General features: G+C 45.1%; 1 protein-coding gene across 6 annotated transcripts in view; it reads left to right on the top strand.

Moving 5' to 3' along the window:
- The window catches only part of MTSS1 (MTSS I-BAR domain containing 1), a 195,488-nt gene that overhangs the window by 35,937 nt on the left and 146,224 nt on the right, over nucleotides 1-13,327 (top strand). For all 6 annotated transcript variants that reach the window (XM_056522727.1, XM_056522726.1, XM_056522725.1 and 3 more), the window contains exons 2-3: nucleotides 4,831-4,892; nucleotides 11,170-11,243. In XM_056522727.1, coding sequence (XP_056378702.1) covers nucleotides 4,831-4,892; nucleotides 11,170-11,243 — 136 coding nt within the window. The remainder of the gene's footprint in view (nucleotides 1-4,830; nucleotides 4,893-11,169; nucleotides 11,244-13,327) is intronic.

Genomic DNA, 13,327 nt, shown 5'->3' with positions numbered 1-13,327 from the left:
GGAATTTTACTGAAAAGTCCTCCTGAGTCCAAACCCCCCCCCCCCCCCCCCATCCTCTGGCTAGAGACCTCCACCGCCCGCTTCTCTCCCCCTGCCGGTCCTTAGTCAAACCGCCGCCGCAACCCTATTGCCTCCTCCATCCCCGGTTTTATAATTACCTGTTCCCGGGGCCGGTGTCCGCGCTACTTCTGGCTCCAGCGGCGTCCTGAGCTGTCAGTGTGCGCACTGACGGTGACGTCGCGTTGAGGACGCCGCAGGAGCCAGAAGTAGCGCGGACCCCGGGAACAGGTAATTATAAAACCGGGGATGGGGGAGGCAATGGGGCAGCGGTGGTCTCTGGCTGGGGTGGTGGTGGGGGGGCGGGGCATTATCGGATTATCGGCAAGGTCATTGCCGATACCGATAACGTCCAAAATCGTGAATATCGGCCAAACCGATAATCGGTCGATCCCTAATAAAATCCTGTTGAGCTTTACTGGTGATTCCCACAAACTGACCCAATTTAGGTGGCATGACTATGTTAGAGCTTGACCCTCAATAACCTTGTGTGGATGCATCAGAAAGCCGAGAGATGTCTTAAACCCATCTGGACCTGCAGCTACGGAGTCCTAGAAAGAAGAACATTTAGACTATTTGTGTCAGGTTCTGGAAATTTTATTTTATGACTACATTTTAGGTCGAATTGCTCTTTTATTGTCTCTCAAAGTCAAGTAAAAGCTCTGGGAACATAAATTCGTCACCTTCAGCAAAAATTAATTTTTTGTGGCTAAGAAGGTACTTTTTTTGTTTTAGAGAGAGAGAGTTCAGTTTATCTTTGTGAAAATGTCAGGGTGAAATGTATAATCCGTGAGTGATCTGTCCGTCAGGGACGAGCGGTTGGTGTCAGACAGAAGGCGGCCATTGTCCGCGGTTCACAGAACGATCTGTTATCGTGTAGAGAGGCTCACTACGACCTTTCAATTAATCCTGGTAATTTTTTTCCCTCAGTAATGAAAGAAGCTCAGGATTCACAAAGAGGCGACGTGAATTACTCCGATGATGAGGAGGATTAGATTTCTTTTAATAGGCCGTGGAGTGGGAACGGTAATGGAGGCCGATGATTCTACCCATCACTCACCGCTCCCCAGGTCTTCCTCTCTTTTTGGGTTCTTTCTGCCAAGGACTCCATTTTAGGGGAAACAATAAACCTAAAGTTGCTTATATGAAACGTCTACTCACGACCGTGTTTATGGAGAAGTCTCGGAAACTGAAGATGCAGCAATATATTTGGATAGTCCGCCAGACATGGGTGCAGCATGATGCCAGATTGGATTTCATAGCTGCCGGGCATCCCCAAACAGGGATTCTCTTGTTCACTAAAATAAGTAGGAATAAAGGATTTAGAATAGGATTCCAATCAAGGGCCCAATGGCCTAATCCTACTTTTATGGTGGATGGTTCTATGTATGTTTATGTTTTGTTTGTTCTTAAAGGGGTACTCCGTCCCTCAGACATCTTATCCCCTATCCAAAGGATAGGGGATAAGATGTCTCACCGCGGGGGTCCTGCCGCTGGGGACCCCCGCAATCTTGTATTCGCCACCCACCTGTTTGAGCTGCATGCCGCGGTGCCAGCTCACAAAGAGCCGGGTGGCGACCATGGGGCCGGAGTATCGTGATGTCCCCGTTTGACGTCACCTCCTGCCCCCGCTATGCAAGTCTACGCCCCCTCCCATAGACTTGCATAGCGGGGGGGGTGACGTCACACGGGGACGGAGTCGTGACGTCACGATACTCCGACCCCGTGGTCGCCACCCGGCTGTTTGTGAGCTGGTACCCCGGCGTGCAGCTCAAACAGGTGCGTGGCGAATACAAGATTGTGGGGGTCCCCAGGGGCAATTATCCCCTATCTCCTTTGGATAGGGAATAAGATGTCTCAGGGCCGGAGTACCCGTTTAAAGGGGTACTCCACTGGAAAACGTTTTTGTTTAAATTAACTGATGCCAGAAAGTTATACAGATTTGTAAATGACTTCTATTTAAAAATCATAATCCTTCCAGTACTTATCAGCTGCTGTATGCTCCACAGGAAGTTCTTTTCTCTTTGAATTTCCTTTCTGTCTGACCACAGTGCTCTCTGCTGACACCTCTGTCCATGTCAGGAACTGTCCAGAGCAGGAACAAATCCCTATAGCAAACCTATCCTGCTTTGGACAGTTCCTGAAATGGAGGGAGGTGTCAGCAGAGAGCACTGCTGTCAGACTGAAAAGACATTCAAAAAGAAAAGAACTTCCTGTAGAGCATAGAGCAGCTGATAAGTACTTGAAGGATTAAGATTTTTAAATAGAGGTAATTTACAAATCTGTTTAACTTTCTGGAGCCAGTTGAGATATCCAGGAAAAAACTTTTTATATATATATATATATATATATATATATATATATAAAAAAGTTTTTCCTGGATATCTCAACTGGCTCCAGAAAGTTAAACAGATTTGTAAATTACCTCTATTTAAAAATCTTAATCCTTCAAGTACTTATCAGCTGCTCTATGCTCTACAGGAAGTTCTTTTCTTTTTGAATGTCTTTTCAGTCTGACCGCAGATATATAAAAAAGTTTTTTCCTGGATAACCCCTTTAAAGGAGGTGTCTCCCTAGCGTTAAACTCTTAGATTAGCTATTATTGCTGGCTGGGATTTCCTTAGACATTACAATTGGGCTGCAAAAGCTGGGTCTGTCCTAGGTGCTGCAAAGTGGGAGCCATCCTTACTTAGCAGTTCCCTGCATAGTAGCGGATCCATAAGTGGATCACCCTCTTTTATTTCCATATGCCTTAAAGGAGTAGTCCAGTGCTGAAAAATGTATCCCCTATCCTAAGGATAGGGGATAAGTTTCAGATCGCGGGAAGGAGGTCCAACCGCTGGGCCCTCCGCGATCTCCTGTACGGGGCCCCGGCTCGCTGGCCAGATAGCGGGTGTCGACCACTGCACGAAGCGGCGGCTGACACGCCCCCTCAATACAGCGCTATGGCAGAGCCGGAAATTGCCGAAGGCATCGCTCCGGCTCTGCCATAGAGTTGTATTGAGGGGGGCGTGTCAGCCGCCGCTTCGTGTAGTGGTCAACACACCCCCTTCCTCCGGTCTGCCGGGGCCCCATACAGGAGATCGTGGGGGGGCCCCACCAGTCGGACCCCCCGCGATCTGAATTTTATCCCCTATCCTAAGTTTTTCAGCACTGGACTACTCCTTTAATATGGTGTATGGACAATGGGTGTCTTAATGAGATGACCCCTTTAAAAGCACCTGTGTCCATGGGCTCATTTTGTTTCGGTTATATGCATCTAAAACCGGCCATATTTGTTAGATACCGTAAGTGTCTCCCCTGAAATAGGCCTCAGGGGTGAGTCAGTAGGCCACCATAGACAGTAGATAGTAGGCCGGTCCCGGCAGGGACCGGCCTACTATCTACTGTCTATGGTGGCCTCCTGACTCACCCCTGAAGACTATTTCAGAGGAGGGAAGGATCAGTCATATTAGATTTCATCTGCCTGATCGTTTTGTTCCTAGAATAATAATCTTCCACCAGAGGCATTGGCTTTCTCTCCTCGAGGTGCATCCACCCTTGGCTGAGCATAGGCGTGTATGGGGATATCAGAGGAAAGGGCTGTCGGCTGAGGCTGCAGCCATCGCATGTGTCTGACCAGTTTTAAAGGGGTACTTTGGTGGAAAACTTATTTTTTTCAAATCAACTCTTGCCAGTTGATATTAAAAAATCTTAATCCTTCCAGTACTTATTAGCTGCTGAATACTACAGAGGAAATTCTTTTCTTTTTGGAACACAGTGCTCTCTGCTGTCATCACGAGCACAGTGCTCTCTGCCGACATCTCTGTCCATTTTAGGAACTGTCCAGAGCAGCATATATTTGCTATGGGGATTTTCCCCTGCTCTGGACAGTTCTTAAAATGGACAGAGATGTCAGCAGAGAGCACTGTGCTCGTGATGTCAGCAGAGAGCACTGTGTTCCAAAAAGAAAACCATTTCCTCTGTAGTATTCAGCAGCTAATAAGTGCTGGAAGGATTAAGATTTTTTAATAGAAGCAATTTACAAATCTGTTTAACTTTCTGGCACCAGTTGATTTAAAAAATAAATAAAATAAAATAAAAGTTTCCCACTGGAGAACCCCTTTAAAGCCAAATTGTGGGGGGAAAAAAAGTGCAAGAGAGATGATGTTGCAAGCTGCTAGAAACCGTACTGTATCCGTAAGTGTGGAGCACGCAAAGGTTTCACAATGTGCGATGAAAGGGAACGTAATGTAACAGCGCCACACCTGTTCACAGGTTGTATGTAGTATTGCAGCTCAGCCCAATTCCCTTTACAAAGGCTGAGCTGCAATACCAGACATGGCCAATAAACAATGATGGTGCTCTTTATATATATATATATATATATATATATATATATATATATATATATATATATATATCTCCGATAGGAAATAAGTAAAGGTGAAGTTTGTGTGATGCGGTACTTTCTTCTCCATCCAGGTTTCTAAAGTTGTGCTGCGTCAAATCTTTGCTTTACTAACATTTCGCCAGTTTTGCGTCATGTGATGTTATCTTTGCCGTTCATCTCTAAGATGGCGCTCAGAATTCACCACTGACTGTAGACAATGGCGTAAACAACATAAAATGACTAAAAGGCGCTACAAAAGTCAAGTGAAATATATGAAGCTTCTTATATAATAAATCATTACAGCTATAGTTCTTTGTCTTCCATGATGAACAGTATAGTAGGGATCTCGAAATACATTGTATGATGAGTAATATATATATATTTTTTTACTTTTTCTTTAGGGAAGCTACCCAGTTTGGGAAGATTTTATTAACAAAGCTGGAAAACTACAGTCACAGCTCAGGTGAGTAGTCTTGAAAAAGGCGGTCAAAAGTTCTTCTTCTTTTTTTTCTTTCCCCATTTTCATAGTAATTTCTGTTTAATTTTTCTAAGTGTTTTTCCATGTTTGAAAAACTTTAGTGCATTGAAAAAAGCACCAAGTTTTTTAACCTCCCTATTGAAAGTTAATGTGTACCTGTGTAAACTTTTTTTATAAGGTAGATAATACCATTATATGTATATTTGTAATATACATTGGTTAAAAAATATGTATATGTTGTCCCTACAGCTATTGTCTGTGTGTCTCTATGAAGAGTCCAAATACAGGAAGTGAGGGTGGACAAGCAGGGATCTGTACACTGAGGAGAAGCAGGGCTCTGTACACTGAGGACAAGCAGGGCTCTGTACACTGAGGAGAAGCAGGGCTCTGTACACTGAGGAGAAGCAGGGCTCTGTACACTGAGGACAAGCAGGGATCTGTACACTGAGGACAAGCAGGGCTCTGTACACTGAGGACAAGCAGGGCTCTGTACACTGAGGACAAGCAGGGCTCTGTACACTGAGGACAAGCAGGGCTCTGTACACTGAGGACAAGCAGGGCTCTGTACACTGAGGACAAGCAGGTCCCTGTACTCTGAGGACAAGCGGGTCCCTGTACACTGAGGACAAGCGGGGCTCTGTACACTGAGGACAAGCGGGGCTCTGTACACTGAGGACAAGTGGGGCTCTGTACACTGAGGACAAGCGGGGCTCTGTACACTGAGGACAAGCGGGGCTCTGTACACTGAGGACAAGCGGGGCTCTGTACACTGAGGACAAGCGGGGCTCTGTACACTGAGGACAAGCGGGGCTCTGTGCACTGAGGCTCTATGACACGCCCCAGGCTCACGCAGCACAGTGATTGACAAGCCAGGAGCCAGCACAGAGCCCTGCTTCTCCTGCCCTTACTTCCTGTCTTTGGACTCCTCATAGAGACACACAGGCAATAGCTGCAGGGACAGATCTTTTTTCACCCAAAAATATATACATTTTTTAACCCCTTAAGGATGAGGATGTATACATAGGCCCGGTTTTAAAGTCCTTAAGGACTGAGGGCGTTTGGGTATGCCCGTGGGATTTTCGGTCCCCGCCACTAGCTGGTCGGGGACTGGACCGGGATGCCTACTGAAATCATTCAGCAGGAATCCCGGCACATCACCCAGGGGGGTCCAGAGACTCCCCATGTCGGCTTCAGGCCAGCGATCTGCGGCGATTCCGGCTCATACGGGTCTCTGGTGACCTGGAAAATATGGGGGTCGGGGGGCCAAGACACCCCCGTTCCCCCTGAAGGGATAGGAGTTAGGTGTCAGGGGTGCCACCCCTCCTATCCCTGCTATTGGGCGGTCAAATGGACCAATAGCAGATCGGGGGCGGGGGGGTAAAGTCCGGTTCCCCCGTTCTGCCCACCCACACTAGTCGGGGCAGAATGGGGGAACCGACGGTGACTGGCGCCGGAGGTCACTTACCATCGGCAGTGATGACGTGCGGCTGGCTCCCTGGTGCGGCTGGCTCCCCTTAGATAAACTCCCCTAAAAATTAACTTTTATTAGTCTACTGTATATACTGTAAACTAATAAAAGTAAATTTTTAGGGGTGTTTAACCTCTTAACGACGCAGGACGTATATTTACGTCCTGCGCCGGCTCCCGCGATTGATATCGCGCCGCGATCCCGCATCATATCGCGTCGGTCCCGGCGCTAATCAACGGCCGGGACCTGCGGCTAATACCACACATCGCCGATCGCGGCGATGTGCGGTATTAACCCTTTAGAAGCGGCGGTCAAAGCTGACCGCCGCTTCTAAAGTGAAACTGAAAGTATCTCGGCTGCTCAGTCGGGCTGTTCGGGACCGCCGCGGTGAAATCGCGGCGTCCCGAACAGCTGATTGGACACCGGGAGGGCTCTTACCTGCCTCCTCGGTGTCCGATCGACGAATGACTGCTCCGTGCCCGAGATCCAGGCAGGAGCAGTCAAGCGCCGATAACACTGATCACAGGCGTGTTAATACACGCCTGTGATCAGGATGAGAGATCAGTGTGTGCAGTGTTATAGGTCCCTATGGGATAACAATGATCAGTGTGTGCAGTGTTATAGGTCCCTATGGGACCTATAACACTGCAAAAAAAAAGTTAAAAAAAAAGTGTTAATAAAGGTCATTTAACCCCTTCCCTAATAAAAGTTTGAATCACCCCCCTTTTCCCATAAAAAAAATTAAAGTGTAATAAAGTAAATAAATAAACATATGTGGTATCGCCGCGTGCGTAAATGTCCGCACTATAAAAATATATAATTAATTAAGCCGTACGGTCAATGGCGTACGCGCAAAAAAATTCCACAGTCCAAAAAAGCGTATTTTGGTCACTTTTTATAACATTAAAAAATGAATAAAAAGTGATCAAAAAGTCCGATCAAAACAAAAATCATACCGATAAAAACTTCAGATCACGGCGCAAAAAATGAGTCCTCATACCGCCCCGAACGTGGAAAAATAAAAAAAGTTATAGGGGTCAGAAGATGACATTTTTAAACGTATAAATTTTCCTGCATGTAGTTATGATTTTTTCCAGAAGTGCGACAAAATCAAACCTATATAAGTAGGGTATCATTTTAACCGTATGGACCTACAAAATAATAAGGTGTCATTTTTACCGAAATATGCACTGCGTAGAAGCGGAAGCCCCCAAAAGTTACAAAATGGCGGGGGTTTTTTTCGATTTTGTCGCACAATGATTTTTTTTTTCCGTTTCGCCGTGCATTTTTGGGTAAAATGACTAATGTCACTGCAAAGTAGAATTGGCGACGCAAAAAATAAGCCATAATATGGATTTTTAGGTGGAAAATTTTAAGGGTTATGATTTTTAAAAGGTAAGGAGGAAAAAACGAAAGTGCAAAAACGGAAAAACCCTGAGTCCTTAAGGGGTTAATGGGATCTTGTGCCCCGGGCCTAGTGCCCTGGGTTTTGGTATATTGCATCATGTAAATAACGTATACATTTCACCCGATCCGTCACTGTTTATTATTTCCCTATTGAATCCCCCGTTTCTACCTTGCGCGTGTCCTCGCCCGGGTCTCTGACGGACAGTAGATGACCGGCATTAGGTTGAGCTCTACGAGACGTGACAATTTGTCAATGAAACTGCTAGTCTTTGCTTTCTGAATCTGGGTCGCTGTAAGGGAGGGGGGTCGGGGGGGGGGGGGGGGGGAGCTGACGTCCTTTATGCGCAATTCTCTCTCTGCACAGCAACTCCAGCGCCTCTACAAAGGATAGTCAGATCTGTCTCCATAGTAACACCAGAGCCGGATACCTCCATGTCGCCTGGCAATACAGTGTCTTCTAACGTCCATTGGCTAGGAAAGAAAATAATAAAATATCTATCTATGGTGGAAGGGCCAATGATTGGGAGGGGTGACTGGGGACAAAGAGTTAAACAACACATTCAGCTCTGCTACATCTGTGTAGATTATATGTACATTTCACTCATAATACATATTTTTGGCTCTGGCTAAGCCATAGTACAGTGTTTCTCTACCGTGGTGCCTCCAGCTGTTGCAAAACTACAGCTCCCAGCATGCCCGGACAGCCTTAGGCAACCTTTACTACAGTGTTTCCCAACCAGGGTGCCTCCAGCTGTTGCAAAACTACAGCTCCCAGCATGCCTGGACAGCCTTAGGCAACCTTTACTACAGTGTTTCCCAACCAGGGTGCCTCCAGCTGATGCAAAACTACAGCTCCCAGCATGCCCGGACAGCCTTAGGTAACCTTTACAACAGTGTTTCCCAACCAGGGTGCCTCCAGCTGTTGCAAAACTAAGGCTCCCAGCATGCCCAGACAGCCGTAGGCAACCTTTACTACAGTGTTTCCAAACCAGGGTGCCTCCAGCTGTTGCAAAACTACAGCTCCCAGCATGCCCGGACAGCCTTAGGCAACCTTTACTACAGTGTTTCCAAACCAGGGTGCCTCCAGCTGTTGCAAAACTACAGCTCCCAGCATGCCCTGACAGCCTTAGGCAACCTTTACAACAGTGTTTCCCAACCAGGGTGCCTCCAGCTGTTGCAAAACTACAGCTCCCAGCATGCCCGGACAGCCGTAGGCAACCTTTACTACAGTGTTTCCCAACCAGAGTGCTTCCAGCTGTTGCAAAACTACAGCTCCCAGCATGCCCGGACAGCCTTAGGCAACCTTTACTACAGTGTTTCCCAACCAGGGTGCATCCAGCTGTTGCAAAACTACATCTCCCAGCATGCCCGGACAGCCTTAGGCAACCTTTACTACAGTGTTTCCAAACCAGGGTGCCTCCAGCTGATGCAAAACTACAGCTCCCAGCATACCCGGACAGCCTTAGGCAACCTTTGCTACACTGTTTCCCAACCAGGGTGCCTCCAGCTGTTGCAAAACTACAGCTCCCAGCATGCCCAGACAGCCGTAGGCAACCTTTACTACAGTGTTTCCCAACCAGAGTGCTTCCAGCTGTTGCAAAACTACATCTCCCAGCATGCCCGGACAGCCGGAGGCTGTCCGGGCATGCTGGGAGATGTAGTTTTGCAACAGCTGGAGGCACACTGGAAGGGAACCGCAGCCATACGTTTTCGTTCTTAACCCTGTGTAGTACATTGTGTATAACGCGGATGGATAGATCGGCGGTGACCTCTATTTCTTTCCTGTCGGCTAAAACTCCATCTTGTAAATTCATTGGAATTGTCTCCCGCTGTTGCTTCCAGCCGAGTGGAAACGATTGTCATTTAATTAGACATATTGTTATATAGAAACACCACAAAAAAGAGAGACCGCCCCCCTCTGGTATCATCCATTTAGGAGCTTCGACTAATCTGACTGCGATTTTAGTCATGGCAGCGGAAATAGTCACAATAAATTAGACGGGATTTTTTAAATATAAATAAAAAATAGAACCATAAAACAAAGTCTGATTGGGGTCCAGGGGTCCGGAATAGTCAGGGCCCATGCACACTATGGATATTCCCGATCGCAATCTGCTTGCTGTAGAATCCCATTGATCTCAGCGGAAATCTGCTGCTCAGCGCACGTTTCGTAGCGGAAGTTCCGGTGCAGATCTGGTTTCCAACAAAAGAATTAAAGGGGTACTCCGGTGAAAAAAAAAATTTTTTACCCTAATCATCTGGTGCCAGAAAGTTAAACAGATTTGTAAATTACTTCTATTAAAAAAAATCTTAATCTTTCCAGTACTTATTAGCTGCTGAATACTACATAGGAAATTATTTTCTTTTTGGAACACAGAGCTCTCTGCTGACATCACGAGAACAGTGCTCTCTGCTGCTGACATCTCTGTCCATTTTAGGAACTGTCCAGAACAGCATATGTTTGCTATGGGGATTTTCTCCTACTCTGGACAGTTCTTAAAATGGACAGAGATGTCAGCAGAGAGCACTGTGGTCATGATGTCAGCAGAGAGCACTGTGCTCATGTCAGCAGAAATCTCTGTGTTCCAAAAAGAAAAGAATTTCCTCTGTAATATTCAGCAGCAAATAAGTACTGGAAGGATTATGATTTTTTTAATAGAAGTAATTTACAAATCTGTTTAACTTTCTGGCACCAGTTGATTTAAAAAAATAAATAAATAAATAAAAAAAAAAGTTTTCCACTGGAGTACCCCTTTAAAGGGGTATTCCAGGCCAAAACTTTTTTTTATATATTAACTGGCTCCGGAAAGTTAAACAGATTTGTAAATTACTTCTATTAAAAAATCTTAATCCTTCCAATAGTTATTAGCTTCTGAAGTTGAGTTGCTGTTTTCTGTCTAACTGCTTTCTGATGACTCACGTCCCAGGAGCTGTCCAGCTCCTATGGGGATATTCTCCCATCATTCACAGCTCCCGGGACGTGACATCATCATTGAGCAGTTAGACAGAAAACTTCAGAAGCTAATAACTATTGGAAGGATTAAGATTTTTTTAGAGAAGTAATTTACAAATCTGTTTAACTTTCCGGAGCCAGTTGATATATATAAAGAAAAGTTTTTTCCTGGAATACCCCTTTAACATGTTCCAATTTATTATGGGTCGTTTAAGTGGTCTTCAAACTGCGAACCTTCAGATGTTGCAAAACTACAAATTCCAAAATGTTCATTCTTTTGGTGGAATCCGCGAGCAAATTCCCATTAGTCGATGAGACATTGATTTCCAACGCTTATTTCCATGGTAAAATTGTGCGCAAAATAAGTGGCGATTCCGGGCGGCACAGTGCTTGTGCTTGATCGTAACCTAATATCTCTCATCATTTCTCTACAGGACCACCGTAGTGGCGGCAGCAGCATTCCTGGACGCCTTCCAGAAAGTAGCGGATATGGCGACCAACACTCGGGGTAAGTGGTTAAGTCCGTTCACCATTAAAGGGCAACTCCAGCCACCACGGAACCTTATATAGATGTTCCCCTGTGGGACACTAGTGGTGATTGGGAATGCATGCAGCCCTGATTTTTAGCCATATATCCCATGATGCTTTATTTCTATTTGTCATATATTTTTTTTATCGTACTGTGGGTGGGGATTTGTTGTCACATGACAGTGTCATGTGACATCCATCTAATGCTTTTGGTTAAAAAAAATGGCGCTGTGAAGACTGAAGATGCCGCCTTCTGCAAAGTAGAAACTATACTGTAACCGTAGCTATTTTAATGTACAAGTAGTGATGGCTGATTTTTCAGTTTTTGACAAAATGTTACTTCAAAGGGGGTATAGTCTTGTTTAGAAAAATGGATCCCTTATCTAAAGGATAGGGGATAAATGTCTGATCATGGGGGTCCGACTGCTGAGACCCCCCCCCCCCCCTTATTAAAGGGGTTATCCAGTAAAAAACTTTTTTTTCTATGTATCAACTGGCTCCAGAAAGTTAAACAGATTTGTAAATTACTTCTATAAAAAAAATCTTAATCCTTTCAGTACTTATGAGCTTCTGAAGTTAAGGTTGTTCTTTTCTGTCTAAGTTCTCTCTGATGACACGTGTCTCGGGAACCGCCCAGTTTAGAAGGAAATCCCCATAGCAAACCTCTTCTAAACTGGGCGGTTCCTGAGACAGGTGTCATCAGAGAGCACTTAGACAGAAAAGAACAACTCAACTTCAGAAGCTCATAAGTACTGAAAGGATTAAGATTTTTTAATAGAAGTAATTTACAAATCTGTTTAACTTTCTGGAGCCAGTTGATATATATAAAAAAGTTTTTTTCCTGGATAACCCCTTTAACACCCTGTCCTCAAAGGGGTATTCGAGCATTTAAAAACATATCTATCCCCTGTCGACAGGATAGAGGATCAGTGTCTGCATCGCTGGGACCCCCAAACCATCTCCAGAACAGGTTTGCACGCGCTCCATGTCTTCTCTATGGTAGCTCCGGAGTAGTGCAGAACTTGGGTATCTCTGGCACTACCAGAGGGGATACTTGAAGAACATACTGACCCAGCGCTCCAGGCAGCAGGGAGATTCGGAGCCTCATTGTGGAGATTGTACCCGCGACCAGGCAATTATCCCCTATCCTGTGCATAGGGGATACATTTTTAAACGCTGGTATAGATATTGGTGAATTGGCTATGGTAGGAGGCTTTTTTGTCTGTAGTCAGGCAAAAATATTTGTGACCAATCATCCGTCTCTCTAAAGCCTTGCTGTGGTCGTCAATGCGTCTTTTGATGAGAGATTACATTTGTGCTGAGGTTTTCCCTTCACATATATTAACATCGGGCAAGCTGTACGGCAATAACATTTTGGCTGTCCCAGCTATTTCTGTAGTGCACTCCTGGTCAGTACAGACAAGGAAATGTCTGAGGATAGGCTTATGGAAGTATATTTAGGGAGGTCTGCTGACCAGGTCTCTTGGGTCTGAGAGAGAAAAAAAAATGTATACTTACCTAGTCCCGGTCCCTTGCAGCTCCTTTGGCTTTGGTTCTTCTCTCTTTTTCCAAGACAAGCGCTTATTGCAGGACTTGCAGAAAACCACTTTTATGATTGGCTGAGTCAGCCTGTCCTTTACTAAGCACTCTTCTTGGGAGCAAAAGGAAGCAAGAAGATCAGGGGACCAGATGGACTACAACTGGATCTGTGGGGGACTGGGATTAGGTAAGTATAGTGTCTTTTGTGTATGTGTGTGTGTGTATGTATATATATATATATATGTATGTATGTATATATATATATATATATATATATATATATATATATATATATAGTAAATTTGAGTAGCCGTATTAGTCCAGTGATGCAGATGCAAATCTAAAAATGTTGCAGTATCTTGTGATACCTTTTTTATTGGACTAACAGAATTTTGTAGAGACAAGCTTTCGGGATTCCTCCCTTTTTCAAGTCCAAAGCAAATCCTCCGGATTTGCTTTGGACTTGATTAAGGGAAGAATCCCGAAAGCTTGTCTCTACGAAATTCTGTTAGTCCAATAAAAAAG

The sequence above is a fragment of the Hyla sarda genome, chromosome 5, assembly GCF_029499605.1.
Source record: "Hyla sarda isolate aHylSar1 chromosome 5, aHylSar1.hap1, whole genome shotgun sequence".
NCBI lineage: Eukaryota > Metazoa > Chordata > Amphibia > Anura > Hylidae > Hyla > Hyla sarda.
Note: the sequence above shows the minus strand (reverse complement) of the source record. Positions and strands in the feature narration are given on the sequence as shown.